The 21,024-nt window shown below is 39.8% G+C and overlaps 1 protein-coding gene across 1 annotated transcript in view; it reads left to right on the top strand.

Moving 5' to 3' along the window:
- DOCK1 (dedicator of cytokinesis 1) overlaps positions 1-21,024 on the top strand; it is a gene marked incomplete in the record, with an annotated part of 4,741,214 nt that overhangs the window by 606,592 nt on the left and 4,113,598 nt on the right. The window contains 1 exon segment of the mRNA XM_044056178.1: positions 16,510-16,559. Coding sequence (XP_043912113.1) covers positions 16,510-16,559 — 50 coding nt within the window.

The following is a 21,024-nucleotide window of genomic DNA, read 5'->3' as shown; positions in this document are numbered from 1 at the left end:
GCATCTCGCAGCATGCCGGACTCTGAATGGGTCTCAAAAGAGGCCTGCGAATCTGTAGTGGTGGGTATCAGGTGCTGTGAAAGTGCCTCACTGAGTACAGGCGGATTGGTGACTAGCTTATCTGAAGCGTCGTCTGCAGTTTTGGACCTATGTGGTCTGTCTCTGTCTTTATCCTTACATTTTTTTCAGAAGATCGGTAGTAGGATCACTTAAAGCCATTTTGGAGTACAGAGATTGAGAACTAAAGTATTTATCTACAAAAATAGCCCGACGACAAATACTTCGGGTTTTGAACAAGGCACAAAACCGACAGCAAGGGACATCGTGGTCTGGGCCTAAACAGGCGATGCAGTAAGAATGAAAATCTCTACGAGGTATTTGCTTTCCACAGGCAAGACAATTGTTCATTTTTTCTGACATCGGTTAGACCAAGAAAAAAGGATTCCCAACGGGGTACTTATCTTTTTGAAAACTTCAGGTCTGAAACTCGAAAACGAAAATTTCAGGAGTCGGCTGACCGGCACTTGTGAACTGCTTCTGCTTCGGGCACTGCACAGCAAGAAAAACTGATGTAATGGCATCGGCTGCATGTTTTATACCACTGACGACCTGACATCATAGAAACGACAGCATCCGATGCAGAAATCCAAAGACTCCGGTATTCAGGCTGGCTGAGGGCTACCTGCAGGCAGATAATCCAACTGTGATGACTGCAACAGTGAAACACGAAGAACATCACAGACATGTCTGTTGTGAATGGATGACTAGGGCTGGAGTTATTTAAAATTATGTAGTTTTAGTTTCTGACCCACATAGCAGTGCAAGAATTTCTGAAAATTTAGTACATGCTTATGATAGGATTTTTTCAGCCGCACCATGAAATCATTGTGTACACACAAAAGAACATATATCACGTTTTTTTTGTGTGGGGGGGGGGGGGCTCAGAACACAAGGATACATGCCAACACAAGTTCAGTGAAATGTTAAGCATGTAGCTTCAGCTCATATTTCTATGTATATTATTTTAAACATATCCATTTCATTTTTGAGAGTACAACAATGTAAACATCACCTGCAAACAAGTTGCTTTAAAAGAAGTGTAATGTCTTCTGGTCCAGTTCCAATTTGAAAATAATGCATTTATGTTTAGAACGAAAAAGGAGTAGAAGTGTGTGAGTTACTTTATCTCTGAATATTTGCAAAGTACTTTGTAAAGAGAGAATGTGCGAATTTGCAAGTTAGATACACACGTTCAAAGAATAAGAATGAGCTCTTTACTGGGTGGTGGTCTTCACTTCCATTTTGTGATAGATGCAGAGTTTCACTTTGAATTTCTGTGTAGAAATTCATGCTGCTGCTGGGTTAGAAATATTTCCTCTGTCTAAGCTGCGAGTAGGAAAATAGTTACACTCACTGGTTTGACTAGCTTACAGGATGTTGTTACTTATGGATGTTTTGTCTGATTGCCAATGTGAATTATTGTTTTAGCTGTTTTACTTTATATTCTAGTGTGGAGCAATAGGACTGGTACATTCCATTATGGAAGGTTAAATGATTAGTCATCTGTAAGGTGGTGATGCTGCCTCTCTAGTGTAAATGTCGTAAAAAAGTACAGTTGTCCAAGAACTTACCATAACAGTATATGTCCTACTGATCACTACTGCACTACTCCAATCTGTTGGGAATATCTCACTAAATAACATACAAGTCCAACAGGATACCAAAGCCAAAACTTTATATAGAGCCATAAGGCCAATGCGTGACCTAAGCCTGTGGTTATAAGGGTACATAAGCAGCTGTATTAATGCAAATCCTCGGAGTATATCACCACCAGTCCAGTCTGTCTGTTCTATGCTTGATATTTTGTACTATTGGCCTGCACTGGTTCAATTATGTGCCCCTTGGGGAGCCCTCATTTATTTTTCTCAAATGTGTTGCTGTGTGCTTTATTACATGACAGCTAGGAGGGAAAGTGTGATTGCAGCAGACAAATTCCCTTTAAGGGTCTCTATTCCCAAGTGCCTTTTTTGTTTAGGGACAGAGCACAACTACAAACCGTTTACAATCTCAGTCCTTTGTTGTAAAGTCCCTTGGGAATAGGCACCCTTCTCCTGCAACTCGTGTTCTGCAGGCTTTCCTAGATGCTTTTGCATCCACTTCCACTGCACTAGACTCCCAAACACCAGCACCTAAATGGCGTTACAGATTTTATAAGGTACTTGAGGACTTATTTCTGTACAAAAATATTATCTTTTCTCAGCCATTTAAATAAAACTGTGTCTTCCTGTGGAAGACATTTCTGTTTTCTGCTCATCTGCATACAAGCCCTCTAAGTTAGTGCCTGCTGCCAATGCTCTTCCTTCAGATAAAGAGAGCAGAACAATGGACAGATTGAGGAAAAAAACATACATACATATATATATATATATATATATATATATATATATCTTCCACAGTGGATTTAGAGCTCTGAATTATCAGATTAAATGACTATATACTTTCCCTCAAGCTTCAGATTGTTTACTTCTATGTCATTTTTACTGCCTGAGGCAGTACAAGAGTAATATTACATTACATTGTCTTCAGCCATAATGTACACATGTAGAGCTCGCCTCACTACTACAGTACAAAAACAAAGGATGCGAAGGATGAATCCCTGTGGTACTCCAAAGACCAACATGAGGGAAGGATGGAAAGTCTTGTACAATAAAAAAGTGAAGGTGCCCATTAAGTAGCTGTTACTTTCTGTTATGGAGGTTTCAGCTCATTCATATAAAGGCAAAAACCATAAAAGGTAGTGGAGGTTCAGTGTAGTAAAGGCTCAGTTTAAGTCTATAAAGGCATTGATAAAGTAGGCAGTGATTCATGATGGCACATTGCGTGGCAATGATAAGTCAAAAAGTTACAGCTTTGCTTCTTGTCTGAAACAGGTGTTTACAGGCAAGTTCATGGCAATCCAGGCGATCATTAATGAGCCTAGCCCAAATAACCAATTTCTTCAAATGCACTACCTGGTTAAATTACTTGCTCAAGGTCATCCAGTAGGCAAAGGAAGGTTGTGGGAATCAAACCCTGTACCACAGTAAACAGCTCACTAACAGCATATAGCCTTAACCCTCTGCCAACTGCTAGATCAAACTTCCTTAATGCTCTTGCATCCATTGTGCAATTACATTTTTGAGGTTATTTGAAACTATAGGTTTGGCAAACATCTGAAAGTGCTCAAGGAAAGCAAGTAATTTTTAACAGGACACACTACAGCTATTTTCCAACCTACAGAAATACTTACTAAAATGTGTGCAGATGGAATTCTAGTAGGAAAAGTTTCAGGTTTTAGGTATCTGGGGTCTGTAATATCTGGGCATAATTTCTTACTGGGTGACCATTTAAGTTACGCTGCTTCTCCCAATATTCTTTCTAAAGTAAAATGGTGCCTAGGGTTACTGTTTACAATACTGGTTGATGTCATTGTTTAAGGGAATTCTAGTGGTGTGTAGTGTGGAAAGAAATTTAGCCATTGCATTTGCAGTTTTCTGTGGGCTTACCGGGATTTTGCTTTTATTCCAAAAGGAGGAAAAGTGTTTTCCTTTTCCTACAGCACAATCACCTCCATTAGGAATGATTTAATTTTGTTATAGTATGCTGTTTTCAGGCATTTCACATTTTTCCCATAGAGCTCCTGCACCTAGTACTCAAGTACACCTACTTCCATAGGCACCATGAGGTATCATGAAGCTTCATGTATTGTTTTACCTTTACTGGGAGCTCTTTCAGGGTTCCACTCCTAAACCTAAGCATGATTGTAGGGAAGTACTTATGTGTTACTTGTGCCGTGTATCTGTTTAACACTAAAAAACAAATGACCAATGCTAGATTTAGAAAAAAGGTTTGTTAAAAACTGCACTGTGCTGCTTTGTTTACTTATTATGGTGTGAAGGATCATCTGGTCTTTTGTAGCAGTAGTTAATTATCTGTCTGTGGTCACTGAATAAAGGTGATTACTAGTATTTCTAGGAGGATGAATTTTATAGGATTAAGTATTTGGACTGGTTCCATAAGTGTATGGTTGCTAGTTAACTGGTTACATTGAGTCAGTTCCTGCACCATGTATGTGTTATTCAGACTGATTATTGAAGGTGCGAGTACCGCTCTTTTTGTGGTAAAAAAACTAGATTCAGACTGAAGTCCTTTACTACTACTGTACTTATACTGTTAGAGATTGCTGCCATAGTTTCAGTTATACATTTCTAGTAATGACTGCAAAAGGTGACGTACGTATGTGACAATGTGACGTATTGCCAGCTATGCCAGAAGTAGGGCAGTGGATGTGTAACATATGCCAGCACAGCTAGCTGCAATTTTGTAAAGAATAATATGTCATTTGTATATTAAATGGATTTGTACATATGCTTGTGTTGAAAAATCTATTTGTAAAGCTGCTTGTGTTAAAAATGTACCAACAGTGTGCTCTGCTACCCAGAAAAATATATACATGCATTATTGTAACTACTTAAATGTATATGTTTTAACAGAGGATACTGGAAGATAAGAGGTTAATCTCAATCCACCTACCTTTGAAAATAGCTTGAAATTAAATTTCTTGGCTTTGGTAATAAATATTTTATCTTACAGTTCTTACTGCAGCCAGGGACAAAAAGTCCGTACTAGGAAGCTTTTTGCACTGCCTTTTGGGTGAACTAACTGCTACACTGTAAGGGTGGAGGTTTGAAATTGTTTTATGAATTCCAGGAAATGCAGCAGATCTTGGCAAGGCTATGTGTGTTTCTGTCTGTGTATTACTGACACAGATATGCTAAATCCTGACCGCTTCCAGCCAAGGGGAGTAGCATGGGAACCAGATGTCAGATTACCTGATGTATGTGATGCCATTTTGTAATCCATCACCAAAATGCAGTGGCGGCTGGTGACTTCAAATTAAAGGGGGGCTGCAGGAGACAGCTGAATGGGTGGGGCCAATGGGAAGGGTGTGGCCAAAGAGAAGGGGGTGGGGCTATGCTCAAAAACACAACTGGAACTTTAATTAAATACGCTGCCCTGGGTGCCAAACTGTCATTACGAGAGTCCAATCAAGACAAAATTAAGTGTAGAAGAAAAAAATATTTCAAAGCATTGGCTACATGACAGCTTACATAATATCTAGATGGAAACAAAGGTTGTAAGGCATGAAAAAATAAATTACTTTTTAAATACATTACTGGAATACTAGTCAAAATCAAGTATAAAAACAAGCTTCTCCTTGCACTGCAGTTCTAATTATAACTTCTATTCAGCTTTATAAAAGTACTTAGGTACCAAGTAACATGCTTAAAGTAGAAATCTCTGATACCCCCCTTGTAAAAATGTTTCTTGTCCAAAAAAGACCTGCTGCCTGACAACAACTATCTACTTGTTTCATGGGGAAAACATGGTTAAAGTAAAAAAAGAACAGCAAACAAGAAACAAGCTCAAGATAAATTGCTTAAAGGATTACTACACAGGTTATGGACCACACACGATAGATTGGCATTTTGTTTAGTTTACAGGTAAAGCCTGAAAAGATGACTGCAAATCTCCAACAAATGTAATGAGCTTCTGAAAATACTGTAATCATGTCCTTTATTACAAATACTATCATATGCATTTCAATACCTAAGGCTCGTACATTATCTAGTTATGTAAATATTCTCTGCATGGCAACAACAAAAAGGCTTTCAGTTTTGGTAATTATTTAACAGTATGCTTATTAAAGGTTACTTGCATCTTACAATCTCAGACAAGCTTACCCGGTGGTCACTAAAGCATTACTACTTAAACACAGATAAACAGGCACTGCAATATCATGCATTTTCTGAATAATAAGAAGCATAAGTCAACAGTAAAAATATATGACAGAAAAACAGAACATTCTGCAAAATCAAGGACAGATGAAAAGCCACTGTCGTACTTGTGTCTATCTTGGATGGGGGAATATACTGCACACTTACACTGCATAACTGCTTCTTGCCTTGCTTGGACACATCCAGAGTCACTACATGGGGGAGTGGAGGGGTGCAACAAGTATGTCATAATTTGAAATGTCTCTGGCTGATGGTGATGGCTCTGACGCTCATACCTCTCAACCTCAGTGCAAGAAATCTGGACAAAGCCATACATGGAAGTGGGACACAGGCCCAAAAATAAGGACAATTTTTAAATATCTCTCTTATAAACTTAGCACGATAATAGAATAGTAGTAGGTCTTGCATTAGTATGAATTTTCTGAATGCATGAAATCTGAAACTCAAATGTCTTGCATTATTTTCTAACTTCAATCCTTAATGATTTGTCACTAATTTGGCAGAAAACCACAATTTTATGAAAAACAGACAGAAAATGTGATGCAAAAATATAAAATTGCCACATAATACAGCTGGGAACCTGTCAAAGAAGGGACACCTTTTTAATATTAATACTGTTAACTTGAGCAGCTGACAAAATAAGAGCATCTACATGCATTTCTGAAATAAAAGTAATCTATAACTCTGATCATTACAGTTATTTATAATTGTAAACCCTCCATGTTTTCTTCCAAAATTGCCATTTTGCGGAGGGGTTATTAGGGGGAGAGCAACATTTTGAGTCAAAATTGGGCACAGTTGAGAGGTTTGGATATTCCTAATTCTATAAAGCAATTTATTTGCACGTACCTCAACCTTTTAATGCAGGAAATCTGGACAAGGCCAAATAAATATATTGGGGGAACATACAAACAGTACTAAAAATTGCTCTTGTAGAAACTTAAAACAGTTGACAGAATAACAGCTCTTGCTTTAGTATGCATTTTTCTGAAGGTTATAATGTCTGAAACTCAATGTCTGTCATTATTTAGGGACTTCATTCCTAAATGATTTGCCAGAAAACCACAAATTTTATGAGGAACAAACCAAAAATAAGAAGCAAAAATCTATTCATTCTGCAAAAATCTGGACAGTTGAGAGGTATAGTTCAGCCGGTGCTGTCTGAGTTTGCTGCCCTTCCCCCTCACAAAATCATGTTTGAATGGAGCCTCCCCCTGCAGCCATTACAATGTCCCATTCCTTGGTTATTTCACCCCATTTACCATAAACACTGTAATGTGCATACTGCTTTACTCCTGCAATAATTTGGATTTCATCATTTGAAAGTTTTATTTTGCATTTTACAGCACAGACCCTAATAGATATCTGCTAAACAAAGCAATGCAGTTTCACAATGAAAACAGACTTAGCATTAAAACTTCTTTGCCCTTGAAACTCACATTCATTGAAACAGCATTGAAACCCACATTCAAAGAAAATACATTTTTCCAGTGGCAGATAAAGATCAACTTTGGGCTGTTTTCAAATCATAAGCCCCTTGAACACGAAACATACACATGCTCTTTGATACACCTTCCTGATTGTATTAAATTATAATCCTTGTACAATACAGTACAGTTGTAAGAGGGCATTTTAAATTTTTTAACATTTTTCCAGTAAACAATGAACCAAAATGCATGCACCAAGAATGACAAAACTGCCCAATTCAGAACATTTCCATCATAAAAGTCTACTCAAGCTTACATTTCCATCATAAAAGTCTACTCAAACTTCTACAGTCCATCAGTATCAGTAAATTTGCACAATCTCTGAAGAAAAACTCATCTAAATAATTCCACATTAAAGAAATCTGAAACTAATGAAGAGGTTGCTGCTAGCAAACATCTTTATATGTTATTGTTTCATCTACAAATAAAATGGTTGTTGGCCTTGAGGAATAAATTGCCCATGTTGCATAAAAAAAATGATAAGCTAGTAATATCGCAGTAGGGAATGGATGGCAAACTAATAACAGGTTCATAGTTACTAGGTATCTTCACCAAAAAAAGGACTGCAGCATCCATCCCATTTATAACACAGTACAGCATCAGCAATGCCTCTATCTACTGTGGGAGTAGAACCCACAGCCTTCTGCATCAAAAGCAAGTACACTACCTGTTGTGCTATTAACAATGCAAGAAGACTCATCATAAACAGTACTAAACTTGTGTTCCCCTGCAGCTCTCAGCTCCTTATAAAATCTACTCAACACTCTGCTGCATCTCTGAGCTTTGCAGCACAAGAAATCTGGAAAAAGCCAAACATTTTTTTTTGGGGGGGGGGGGCAAAAGCCTAAAAACCAGGGACACATTTTAAACATTGCTTGTATAATGTTGGAAAGTTGCCACAATAAAATGCTGCGTTACCACCATACATTTCACTGCCAAGTCTTGAGCCTAGGGGAACCTTGTGCAAAACAGTCAGAGCAACATACCACTATGCCAAATCAGCTGTTTTGTGAAAGACAGGAAGACAAACTTAAATGACTACCATTTAGTGAATTTCAGTTCTCACCATAGCTGTCAACCTCTTAGCACAAAACACCTGAACAAAGCCAATAATGGGGGAATACAGCCCCCAAACATATTCAGTGAATTCAGTTCTCACCATAGCTCTCAACCTTAGCACAAAAAACCGAGACGAAGCCAATAATGGGGGAATACAGTCCCCAAAATTAAGGACAAATTTCAAATATCCATGTTAGAAACTTAGAAAATTGCGAGAATAAAAGGACATGTACTTTTTGAAGAATATGAAGTCTGAAATTCAAATGCCTGTTATATTTATGTAACATTTGTTAACCAGGAAAGTCTGACTTGGAACAAAAGCCAATTTTCAGCAGAGCAGGGAGAAACACTCCAGACACATGTCTTTGTAAGATAGGAAGACATGCAGACTCCACACAGAAAGCACCCCAGCCAAGTATCAAACCAGAGAACCTGCAGCTGTCAGTCAACAATGCTACCAGTGCACCACTGCAGTACTGGCTTTGCAATGAACAACAAACATACAGAAACCACAGATTTTATGAGGAACAAAACAAATATGATGCAAAAACCTGCAATTTTTTTTACAAGTGGTGGTGGGTAGGGAATTCAGGCCCTTACTACCTGCACCCAAGGTACAAGATTCAAGCCTGAGTACTCTCTACCCACCACCATGTGTTCTCTCTAGCCACCAGTATCTAGCAACTGGGGCATTACACACACCACCTCCAGCATATCCGATCCTCCATGGCAGCTAACACACCCTACCTCTAGCAGATCCAATCCTCCATGGCAGCTAACATATCCTACCTCCAGCAGATCTAAGTCCTTGTCCTCTGCAGCAGATCTGATCCTCCATGGCAACTACGTCCTCATCCTCTGTAGTGGCCTGAATCTGTCCTCTGCAGCAGCCTGATCAACTGTCCTCCATAACAGCCCACGCAGGCTGTACTGGTGGTTTCCCTGCGAGACATGAGTAGGCTAGAGCCTCCAGCCTGCAGGCAATGCAGTCCGGTGTTCTTCTGGTCTGTGCAGTTGTCACCGCACAGACATCTGGGCTGGCAGGGTGGAGTACCCTTCCTTCCCTACCCAGACTGCCTAACACAGCAGTCTGGAACTAAGCACGGATGTGTGGAGTTCCCGGACTTGCGAATTTATTTTTTCTATTAACTTTCTACAGTGGAGGGGGGATTCGCAATTTATTTTTCTTTCTACAGGTGGGGGTGGGGCTGCAGTCCGATATCACGAGCCGCCCCTGCCAAAATGATATTTTAATACTACTTGAGACTTGAGTCTCATGGCACTCTGTTCTTGGAACCTAATATGGAAGGACCCCTCACCTACTTCATCTTTCCTTGCTCTAAGTGACCAGAGAAAAGTAATTCTTTAGATCAGTCAGGAAAATATAGTGAGATTAGTTAACTTCTGTTTTTCTTTATCTGTGTGAATCTGTTTGTCTGTGTTATTTTAATACTTCCTGTGATTGAAACTTTGTTTACTGTAAAAAGATATGTAGTATTTTCATGTTCTTTTCTTATTTATTATTAAATATAGTTAACATTTTCATTGTAGCTAGTCTTTCCGAGAATATATTAATCTCTTAGAGTACTTGTATACATTTGGTAACAGCTTTGGCCACTCCTGAAAGCTTTGCTGTTGGTCAAACTACCATTTGTATTCATATTAATTTCACTCAGTACAATTAGGTACCCTTGCAAAAGCCTTAGAGTAGCTGGCTTTGGAGTGTCTGGTGGTGGTCTAACTACCTTACTGTCTGGGCAGAAGGGGGGCAGTGATAGTAAATCTGTGCCAGCCTTTCCCAGGTGTGTGTGTGAGAAAAACTGAATCTCAAAGAGTGCGTGTGTGTGTCAGCTCTTTGGAGCAGGGACATGAAGCACTGGTTTCACAGAGAAGGTGCTGGACAACTTGAATTGGACAATCAGCTGAGGTCTCAGCTCTATAGCTGTGCCAGTGGGCAGTGTTACTGGGGACCTGGAGGGAGACAGACAGAGAAATCAAAACCCCAGACTGAATGCGTTCCCTGTGTGCTCTTAAGGGAAACTGTGCTAGATGCAGACAGCTGCATCTGGAAATACTGGGTGGATCCATTTTTGCTCCAAGTGAACATCCTTCTCCAGTAGCAGTGGTGAAGATTCAGGCTCCTTGGTTACTAGCGCAGAGTGGGGACATCACAATATACATGACAGTTAAGTATATTTTTCTTTGTACAATTTAAGTACTGGGGTGACTACATTCCAAATACGGCTGTGATCTAGGTTTGCTATCTCGGTTATCTATATAGTGGCGGACTATTTTAATATAACAATACTAATACTTTTGCATAGTCCTTATTTATTATAACATTACTGCAGCTTTTTATGACAGGAAGGGAACTGTATGCATCCATATGCAATTCAAAACCTGTCACTTGATCTGGTTCTCCTTTGTCAAAAACAAGCAGATCTAAGAAACCAACTTGACCCTTTGCTTCCAGGACTTGAAATTCATTCTTACCTGCTATAAATCGATCAATTAATCTTCTTGAATGAGTAACAGCTGCTGACAAGTATAAAACAATGACAAAGATAAGTGTCCAGGTGAAGCAAACAAATAAAAAGGTTCTTTGAATATTAATTTACATTTTAATCACTTGAAACGGAGAGACAGACACAAAAAAGTGCATGGTCTGTTATTTGTGTTTTTCTGAGTAACTGCTAGGTATCAAAATAGGCATGATTTCACTACAAGATGCAAGCTAGCCAAGTGGAAAAATTGTCATTATGAGGCAGTTGCTGGATTGTTTTTACATGGTCAAAATTCAAGAACACTTTGCCAAAGTAAAGAGGGAGATTAGATTGCTTTTAACTTAATTATCTCACGTCTCAAAAGGAAGACCAAAATGAAACTAAACAGGTATTTTAATACTTAATAAATGCAAAGTTATCTTATTAATAAAGACGTTTATTATAATAGCAAAGCAAAAGTTTAAGAATATACAGAATCTTTGTTTATACACACTCACATACATAAAAATATACACACAAACATTATATATATATATATCACAAATATATATATATAAATGTATACACACACATATATATAATAAATATATATATATATATATATATATATATATATGCATACTGTCCAAATTAAGTGCAAAGTAATTCCTGTTATGCACATAAAATTAGTGAAATATCCTTACTTTTTCCCTACTAAATCATTTGTTAACTTAGAATGATACTTTATTAGATAGTCCTCGAAAATAAAACAGTAAAGTTATTTTCCAGTAACTGATCAGATGAAAAGGCTTTACATGCAATCTGCAAGGAAGTAATGCAGCAATGCCCGGATATCTACATTTCCTCAGAAATAAGGTAAATAAAAATACAATTTAAGAGGCATAAAATTAAGTGTGCTGTACAACTAGGCTCCAATTACAGTCTAAATATACATGATAGCTGGAACCAGTTGTTGAAAAGCACAGCCATCACCTTAACAACTAGACATTGTCAACTTCGAAGAATATTTCTTACTAAAGGGTGAATGAAACACTGGTTATTTCCTTTCAATTGCCAGGTCTAGCAGCTGTGTATTAATCATTACAGTCCTCAGTATGGCATTATTTCAGCATGCATCTGATTAATAAAATGATTCCCTTAACTAACCTCTACATCAGCAGCAAATCATGCAAATCAGAAACATCTGAATAACCGAGACAATCAATTTGTACAGAATAGAATGAAGACAGCACAACAGTATTCAGTTTCATAAAGCTGATAAAATATTCTAGAGATACAACCCCTTACAGATGTTCCAGACACATTATTGAAAAAGAAAAAAAAATCCTCTGCATGGCAAGTTAAATACAACGGATCTGTATTACATCACTGAAGACACTGAACGTCGAACAGCTAAAATAGGCCGAAAATGCCAGACTTCAAAGTCGCTAATGTGGGGGGCTGCACCCCCAAACCCCCTGCTAATTATATATACCAACTCCGAGATCGCACTACAGTGAGGAAAGGGGAAATATTCTGATCTTCACTGTACTGCATTCTGACAAAAAGCACGTTGTCAAGTGGTATTTCTGATGTTAAAGCCGTTCGATGTTCATTCTCTTCAATTTCATAATAGGAGCCCAATATAACTTGGTTTGCATCCCTAGAGAGTTACTGAGCTGGTCTGCCTTCACTGTGAATGTCAAAACTCTGTTCCTGACATGATGCTGGAATCAAAGAACTGCTTAAATGACATTAGTTGATTTACTCTTCCATGACATTTATCAGGTTACCACTGCCACACCAAAACCTTAGAACTTTGGGGCTAAGTAACTTTTATTTAATAAATTATATTAAGCATGCAGATAAGAACAGCAAAAAGATGACATTTTAATTAAATTTCAAATGGTGTGCATGCAGGCAACATTTTGAAACCTATCATCTTTCTATATAGATAGCTGCAAACAATATATGTATTTGGAGGGGGTGGAGCTAGCTGCCAATGGAGTATGCTCTGAGATGAATTAGCAGTACAGGTTAATATTTGGTTACCTTCCCGGTTTTGTTTTTAATATCCTGAAGGTGTCTGGAGCTAAACACTGTCCTGAGATTTAATATTTGTGCGACTCTTCGAATCTGTAGCTTTTAACAGAAACGTGTAGCAGAAGCAGCAACAAACCACTAAATGTTATATGTCCAAGATAACCTGCTTGGACACACACAAGAATATTCAAGCAGCCCCAGCTTTATGAGTGTACCAGGATGATGAACTAGTCTTAAGCAGACATGCAAACACTCCTTGGTAAAGTGGAGGAGTGTGAAAGCAGAAGAAGATGCAACAATTTTGGATCATCTGATTTACTGCAGAACACTGAAATGGGAAATGGTACATAACTTGCTGGAAGTGTAAAGGGCGTTAAAACCACCAGGGCCTAGGGAACCTACCACATCAAATCATTTTTTTTTCCCTATAAGTCTACAAGGTCTCCGCACTCTGCAGAGACCACCTACTTTTGAGGAGGGGAGAAAACCTTTCCCAGCTAATCATTTACCTTTCTTCTTTAAGATCATTCCAGTTTTACAAATTAAATACGAGATAATACAGTTATGCACAAACTTAATGTAAGAATAGATGTCTGAGATCACTGCTGCAGTATTACTGGCAAATGGAATAGCCTGCAGAGATAACCCCATGTCAAGCCAGGATAACAGAGCACCATCCTCGCACCATGTGTCTGACATATGAATCAAGTATGTCATGAGGTACATTAGAGAAGTATATGCATGAAGTACCTCCAAACTTTCCTGCATCAGACCCAAAAGTCAAAAACAGGCTACAATGAGAGGTAATAAAAAATAACATGTCAACTAGAAAAGGTGGGGGGGGGGGGGTTGAAGTCCACCTCAGCCTTGGGAATAAAGCCAAATAGGAAGAACTGAACATTTAGTCTTAAGATGATTTGTACAATGTCCTTCCTATGATTGCTGTTGCTGTATTACTGACTAGTGGGAAGACTCTCAAAACATTCTAAACCTAGAGAGAAGAGAACTGAGGAGCTTAACTGGAGTATAAAATTCCTTGTAAGATATGGATCTAATCCAGCTCTATCCCTATAGAAAACAGTGTTTAGTAAATGACAGGAAGACCAAGTACTTTTTTCTAAACTGGCGCTAGAATCCAGGCCTTTGAGGAAGCAACAGCTGAGTACAGTGGGGCCTAAACAAAGCCTAGAAGCTCCTTACCATGGAAGAAGTAACAAATCAGAAATGCTACAGGAAATTCATTTGAAGACTCTTTGGAAACAGGTATACACAAAGGAAAAGGAAAAGTTGATCTAATTTTCTGAAAGATGTAGTCCTGTCAAGATCAAATCTGAGATGCCAGTGGACAGCTAAGGAATGTAAAATTTGTTTTTGATTGAGAGGAAAATAGGTACAGAGATTTATAGTCTGAGTCAGGGAGAGCCCATTAACCGCCTTAGTCATAAAGGAGGGGTTAATTCTGAGGGTAAAACTGGTAAAACTCTTCGTAAATGATCAGAGAAGGAAGATAGGCCATAAGCGCTTTAGAAATGCTCTAGGCTGAAATGCATGCTACTAGTAAGACTGTTTCCCCAAGTACAAAGTTTAAGAAAAGAGATGAAGCAGGCAGAAAGGTTAACTTTAACCAAATATAATTCAGGCCCCAAGATGGAGGATTACATCTCTTTGGTGGCCTGATGCAAGAGACATTTATTTTATATATTTATTTAACATCTGTTTACCGGGAAAGTCCAACTTGAAAAGAAGCCAACTTTCAGAGGAGGCCTGGGAAGAAATGCTCTAGATGCATAACTATGTAACGTGGGAGGAAACCGGAACACCCGGAGGAAACCCACATGAATGTAGGGAGGACATGCAGACTCCATACAGAAGGCACCCCAACTGAGAATTCAACTGGAGAACCTCTTGCTGTGAGGCGATAATGCTACCACTGCACCACTACGCCATTTGCAGTTTCAATGTGTACTCTACTTTGGTTAGAGGATGCACTATTTCTCCTTAGGTTAAATCAAGACAGTTACAGGAGACAGGATACAAGGGGCATAGCCACTACATTTCTAATTTGTTACTTAGTTTCACCTCCTGTCATTTCTTCCACTTGCTCTCCACCTGCAGCAGTTGCGTCTGAAACGGACTTTGTTGCACCTTCCTGAAAGGTTGTGGTAAGATCCCCGTGACTGAAAGGACCAGTCTGATGTTGCTTGGCAGCATAAGAGATGGGATTGAAAACTAATCATGACAAAAGGAAGCCATGCGCATGATCAAGCCCACCGCATGTAGGGGCAGTGTTTAGGAGTATCCTATCATTCAAGAAATGTTTGACCTTAAAGCATGTAAAAAATGGTGGATCTAGTGTTAGCCAAGCAGAAATTACTAACAAAGGAGCTTTAACAGAAGAATATGGCAGACTTTAAATGAGCAGCTTATTCAAGAAACAGCATCAGGAAAACCAGTTTGATAATATTTGTGTTTTTTCTTCTTTTGGCACCAAAAAGAAACGTAATAAATTAGTAACATAAGATTCCTTGTACCAGTTTTTTATAGCCACCTGCAGCACATTCTCAGAAAAAAGTGCCTAAAAGCAATTATAATCCAGTCAAAGGGATAGCTTCAGACTTAGTAGGTTTGAATGAACAAGCATGTCCTTGACATGTTACCTCACTAGATGGACTTGTTCACACAGAAAAGGCATCACTGACTTTGGCCAGAAGAAAAAGAAAGAACCACCACTGCTGTCTAAGCCAAATGAGAGTCACCAGAAAGATTTTTAGTTTGTCCTGCATGATACTGAGAAGGACTTTAGAAATCAGAGGGAGTACATAAAGGCAAACTGGAATCTTCCTCTCCTAGAGGGTGGGACATGGCATCCATTTTCCAAATCACTGGGTGAAGTGATTTGCAAAAGAACAATTTGGGCTGACTGTTCTGACTAGAGACAAAAGATCTACGCATGCAGTATGCCACTGATGGACTACCTGTAGCCAAGACCACTCTACTTAACATCTATCTGTGAGGGGCTGCCTTGGATTTGCAGTCATCCCCTTCAAAACTAGAAGCCAAAGTTGTACTCGTACAAAGACAGGAGAAACAGCTGACAAATCAACTTTTATAGGAATATGCCAAATCAGCATTGAGTAATTCACACAAGTAAAATAGGACTGTAGAGAATCAATTGGTAAAAAGGGTCCAGTTCATGATTGAGACACCAAATAGCTATTATCTTCCATTTATTTAGTCATACAAGACTAGTTATGTGTTTTCTGACATCCTGCAAAACCCAAAGTGCATCCTCAGAAAACTGTGCCTGAAAGGAACCAAACTGTCAGTTAAAGTGTGAACAAGCGAGGATGAATGAGAAATCCTTTGTCTTCTGTGAGAGAATCCATTCTGTGTTGTAATGTGTGATGATTGCTCCTAGCCAAGTGAAACAGGGGGGGGGGGGTCAGTGCTGTTGGGGTGAAAAGGAAGTCACCAGTTAGACTTTGGGCGTGTCCCACATGATCCTGTGTAAGGCACTAGAATGTAGAGGAAGAGGAAGATAGGCATACAAAAATATCCCCTTCCAAGAAAAAGACATGGCATCCACTTTCCAAGAAAGAGGACTTGGCACTCTGGAAAAGAACTTGGGAAATTGTCTGTCTATTGGGGAAGTAAAAAGATCTATTTACAGAGTACCCCACTGATGTACATGTCCAGAAACAACCCTCTGTGAAGCATCCATTCATGAGGACATGTCCTGGACCTGCTCAGAGAGTCTGCCACTAGATTATGCTCCAAAGGTATGTAAACCAACTCAAGAACCAAATGATGGCAGATTGCAAATTCCCAAGCCTGAACAACCAACCTGCAAAGAATGTAAGACTTTGTGGTGCCTTGCTTATTGAAGTACCACATTGATTGTGATACTGTCTGTAAAAACCTTAATAGGATCCGGAACCCAAAGTGAGTGAAAGGCCTGAAGAGATATGATTAAGCCCCTCATCATTTTGATGATGATATGGTCTGACATAGCAGTTAATAGGACCAAAGACCCTGGAATTTCAGGCTGCTGGAGGAAGCTTCCCAACCTTGATTGGATGCATCTGTGTACAGCTCATGAGCAGTGACAGGAACCTGAAATGGCAGACCTGAATTTAGGGAATGAACAAGTCTGATGAATCCACCAATGGAGTTCAAGCTTGAGACAAGGTAAGAAGTACCAGATACTCCAGGGGGTGAAATTGCTGAAACCAATACCATAGAAATTTACTTGTGTAGTTTGGCAAAAGGAACCATGGTAGTGGTAGATGTCACATACCCCAGGGTTTGGAGAAATTCCCTTGCAGGAAGGGCTAGATGAGAAAGAGAACAGAAAAAGGCAATAAAGGGGAGGACTCTGGGAGGCAGGCGGCAAGCCAATATTGGGATGGTCTGGATCATGCAACCCACAAACACTTGGTCCTCAGAAGGAGTCAACACAGTTTTTTAGATTGAGGAAGAACCCCACATTGTACAGGACAATCACAGTGAGGTCCAGATTTTGAAGCAAAGGCCGTTGAAAGATAGCTTGTGTTAGAAGTTTATCCAAACAAGGGAATATTTGAATTCCCCGAAGTCTGCAGAAGGCTACAACAGGGGGTCAGAAATTTGATAAATATGTTTAGAGTGGTAGAAAAAAACAGAAGACAAAGCAGACAATGGATAGTGAGAGAAAGAGTAATGTTAAAACCTCCTGAACAGTGGGTGAAAAGGAAATGGGAGACAAGAGTCCTTCAAATCCAGATAGATCAGAAAAGAATGGGGAAGCAAGAGGGAAAACTGCCTGAAAAGGCAACATTCTTAAGAAAAGAACCTTGAGAAAGATGTTGAGAAAGGATGGGTCTAGGATGTGCCTCTATGACCCCTCCTTCCTGAGAAGCAGCAACATTCTGTAATAAAAACCTGTTCCCTGATGAGACACGCAGACAGGCTGGATGGTTCACTGTTCCACAAGGCCTTGCACAACCAAAGGAAAGTGAGGATGCTGGCAAAGAGGAGGCTAAGAAAGGCCAGTAAATGGAAGGAGAGACTTCCAAGCCATGAAATAATGTTGGATGATGCATTGCACCCAGGTGCCTATGCTTATCTGTTGCCAACCAAGAAAGGAAAGGGCTCATCTGAAGGACAGGGGATTCCAACTGAGGGGAGGGGGAACATAGATGGCAGATTTGTCATAAAATGAAGGTTTTTGGCCTCTAGAACTCCAAATGGGTTTGTCTTGGAAAATCTGCGTAGTAATCCTCTTACTCTTAGCAGTTTGCCTACTTTGACCAAGGGCAAAGAAAGATTTCAAAGGGTGGTTCTTCTGCTTTAGTGTTGCAGTCAAATTTATTGGGGCATGTTAAACTCTTTTGGTAATTCGTACTTAGATATATATATATAGCTATCTCTCTACATCTCCCTCCCCATCTCTCTCTCTCTATTATATATATATATATAGGTTCATAGGTAGGTACTAGGCTATTGGCCCTACGGCCTATATAAGCCTAGCCAAAACGTACCCTGGCTTTCGCCACCCAAGAAAATTACCAGGGTCAAGCAGAGCCACATAAGTGATACCCGGGGTGAATTTCCTCTCTCATCCAATCAAGATTTTTCTTAAAGAGTGCTAATGAGGAGCTTTATTTGATATAGATAGGTAGTTTGTTCCAGAGTATGGAAAGTCTCTGGGACAGGAATCTATCCCTCCAGCATGCTCGGTTTATTGTGGTGACAAGGTTTTGCTCCCTAGAGCGTACAGCTCAGAAAGATTGGGATTTCTTTAAATGGAGCATGTCCAAAAGCTCTGGGTTTGACATAGCTTTGTGTGTTAGGCAGAGAACACCTCTGAGTAAGCGATATGTGACGGAGTAAAGCTGCAGTTTTTTGAAACAGTCTGCGTAGGGCATCTGTTTGAGGCCGGTAATCCTCTGTTAGGTATTTCTGCAGCCTTTCCAGTTGTTGTAGATGTCTTGTGAGGTACATACCAAAAGGGGCGTTGTACTCTAACTGGTCTGAGTGATGAGTAGAGGAGAGCAATGACCTCTTTTTTCCTGGATGAGAAACCTTTTGTGATGAGGTGTGCCAAGTAGAAGGATTTCCTGACTACTGTGGCAATGTGATTATCAAAGAAGAGACTATTGTCCGACTGTCTCAAGGTCTCTTAACACACTTTTGGTGTTAAGTAGACTACCACCTATGTGGTAGTTCATGGGTACAGAGTTTGTATCAAAAGGGATGACAATGCACTTTTTGGCATTGAGTTTGAGGCCATGGCTTTGACACTAGACATCTGTCTCAGCAAGGCCCTTTTGTAGGATTTATACATCTTTTGGAGTTTTGATTATGGTTCCTAGTTTATAGCCATCTGCTAACACCGTTAGCCAAAGACCTTCTGTGTTAGGCTGTACTTCCGAGAAGTAGATACCAAACAGGAGAGGACCCAGGAGTGAACCCTGTGGTACTCCACTTGTCATTGGTCTGAAGTTGGATTTGGAGTCTGCTACTTTCACAGTGTGGGTTTTGACAGTGAGCCAGTTGGCAACGCATCTTGTGACATAGGGATTTATACCTAGATTAGTGAGTTTATCTATAATTCCAGAGTAGGGGATGGAGTCGAAAGCCTTGACAAGATCTCGATAGGCTGTGTGAACCACCTTACACTCATCTATAGCTTTGGTGACCACTTCAAAGAAGTCTATCAGCTTTAGGAGACATGATCTGCCTTTTACAAACCCAAACTGGGTGGGTCCTGAATTTGGAGATTACAAACGTCATTGTTTCTAAGTTCCATGACGATACATTCCATAGCCTTGCAGACCAGGCTCATCAGGCTAATAGGGAGGTAGTTTCCGGGGTCAGTGGTGGCTCCCCCTTTGTGAAGTGGGATAACCATTGCTGTATGCCATTCAGTGGGCACATAGCCTGAGCTGAGGCTATGATAGAACATGGCAATTAGGTGGGGTACCAGTTCATTCTGTAGTTCATGTAGAACGCAGCGTGGGATGTTGTCAGGTCCCATGCATGCTGTGTTTTTGCTTTGGAGAGTGAGTTTTTTACCTGTGCAGCCATGACTACAGGAACTTTGCATTCTTCCGGTATAGAGATAGGCCCATTAGGGGATGAGAGGGGGTAAAGTTAGCAATGAACCTATCTGCCAGAATGTTGGCAAATATCAGTTGGTTCTGTATATTTAGTGCCATTGTGCTGTAACTCAGGGCATATCTGAGTGTTGCCATTGAGATTCTTGAGATAGCTATTGAATGCTCTGTGGTTGTCTTTACAGTCAGTGGTGATTTTGTTTTCATAACTAGCTTTGAAAGATTTTATGTGGGATCTCAGCTTCTTACTGAGGCTGACCAGGTAATTCCTCCAATCGTGGGATATTACTCTTTTTTGCAACAGTTTCTTTCTTCTGTTGTAGAGTTTGTTTATGGCAGGGGACCACCAGACTGGCTTCCTTTTTTTGGAGGATAGCATCTTGGTATTGTTAGAGATTGCACGATCCTAAGTGCTTATAAAGTGCATCTGAGTAGGATTCAGCAGTCAAAATTCTACTGTCCGTCAGAATGGGTGTCATGAAGTTTGCCACTTCCTCAAAAAGCGTGAAGTTAGCTTGGGAAAAGTTTTTTTTTTTTTTTACAGTGGTTTCCCTAATGGGGGGTGGGGGAGGGTTGTGGATGTCTAGGGTGACGAGACTGTGGTCGGATCTGACCGAGTAATTGACCTCAGGTGTGGAGCATCGGTTGCCCATGTTGGTAATAACCAGGTCTAGGACACTGGTGCCAGTGGTGGGGGTGTGGAAAAGTTGATTCAAGGCATTGGAATTTATGAATTTTCAGAAAACATCATCTATTGAGCTCAAGAGTTGGCACATGACAAGATTTCACAGTTAATGGTGGGGTAGTTGAAACCGCCCATAATTAGGGTGTTAGGTTGTACCCTAATATTTTCCAGTGTATCATGAAATGAGGAGTGGGAATCCTGGGGCATGGTGGGGGATCTGTAGCAAGCTAAAATTTGGATAGCAGTCTTGCCCAGAGTTAGTTGCAATTGGATAATCTCTGATGCATTATGCGAACCAAATAGAATGGAGGAGTGGATATCATACATAGCAAT

Source organism: Protopterus annectens, chromosome 14.part0, assembly GCF_019279795.1.
Source record: "Protopterus annectens isolate FY-2018-M chromosome 14.part0, PAN1.0, whole genome shotgun sequence".
In the NCBI taxonomy this organism is placed as follows: domain Eukaryota; kingdom Metazoa; phylum Chordata; order Ceratodontiformes; family Protopteridae; genus Protopterus; species Protopterus annectens.
This window is presented reverse-complemented; position numbering and strand designations above follow the sequence as displayed.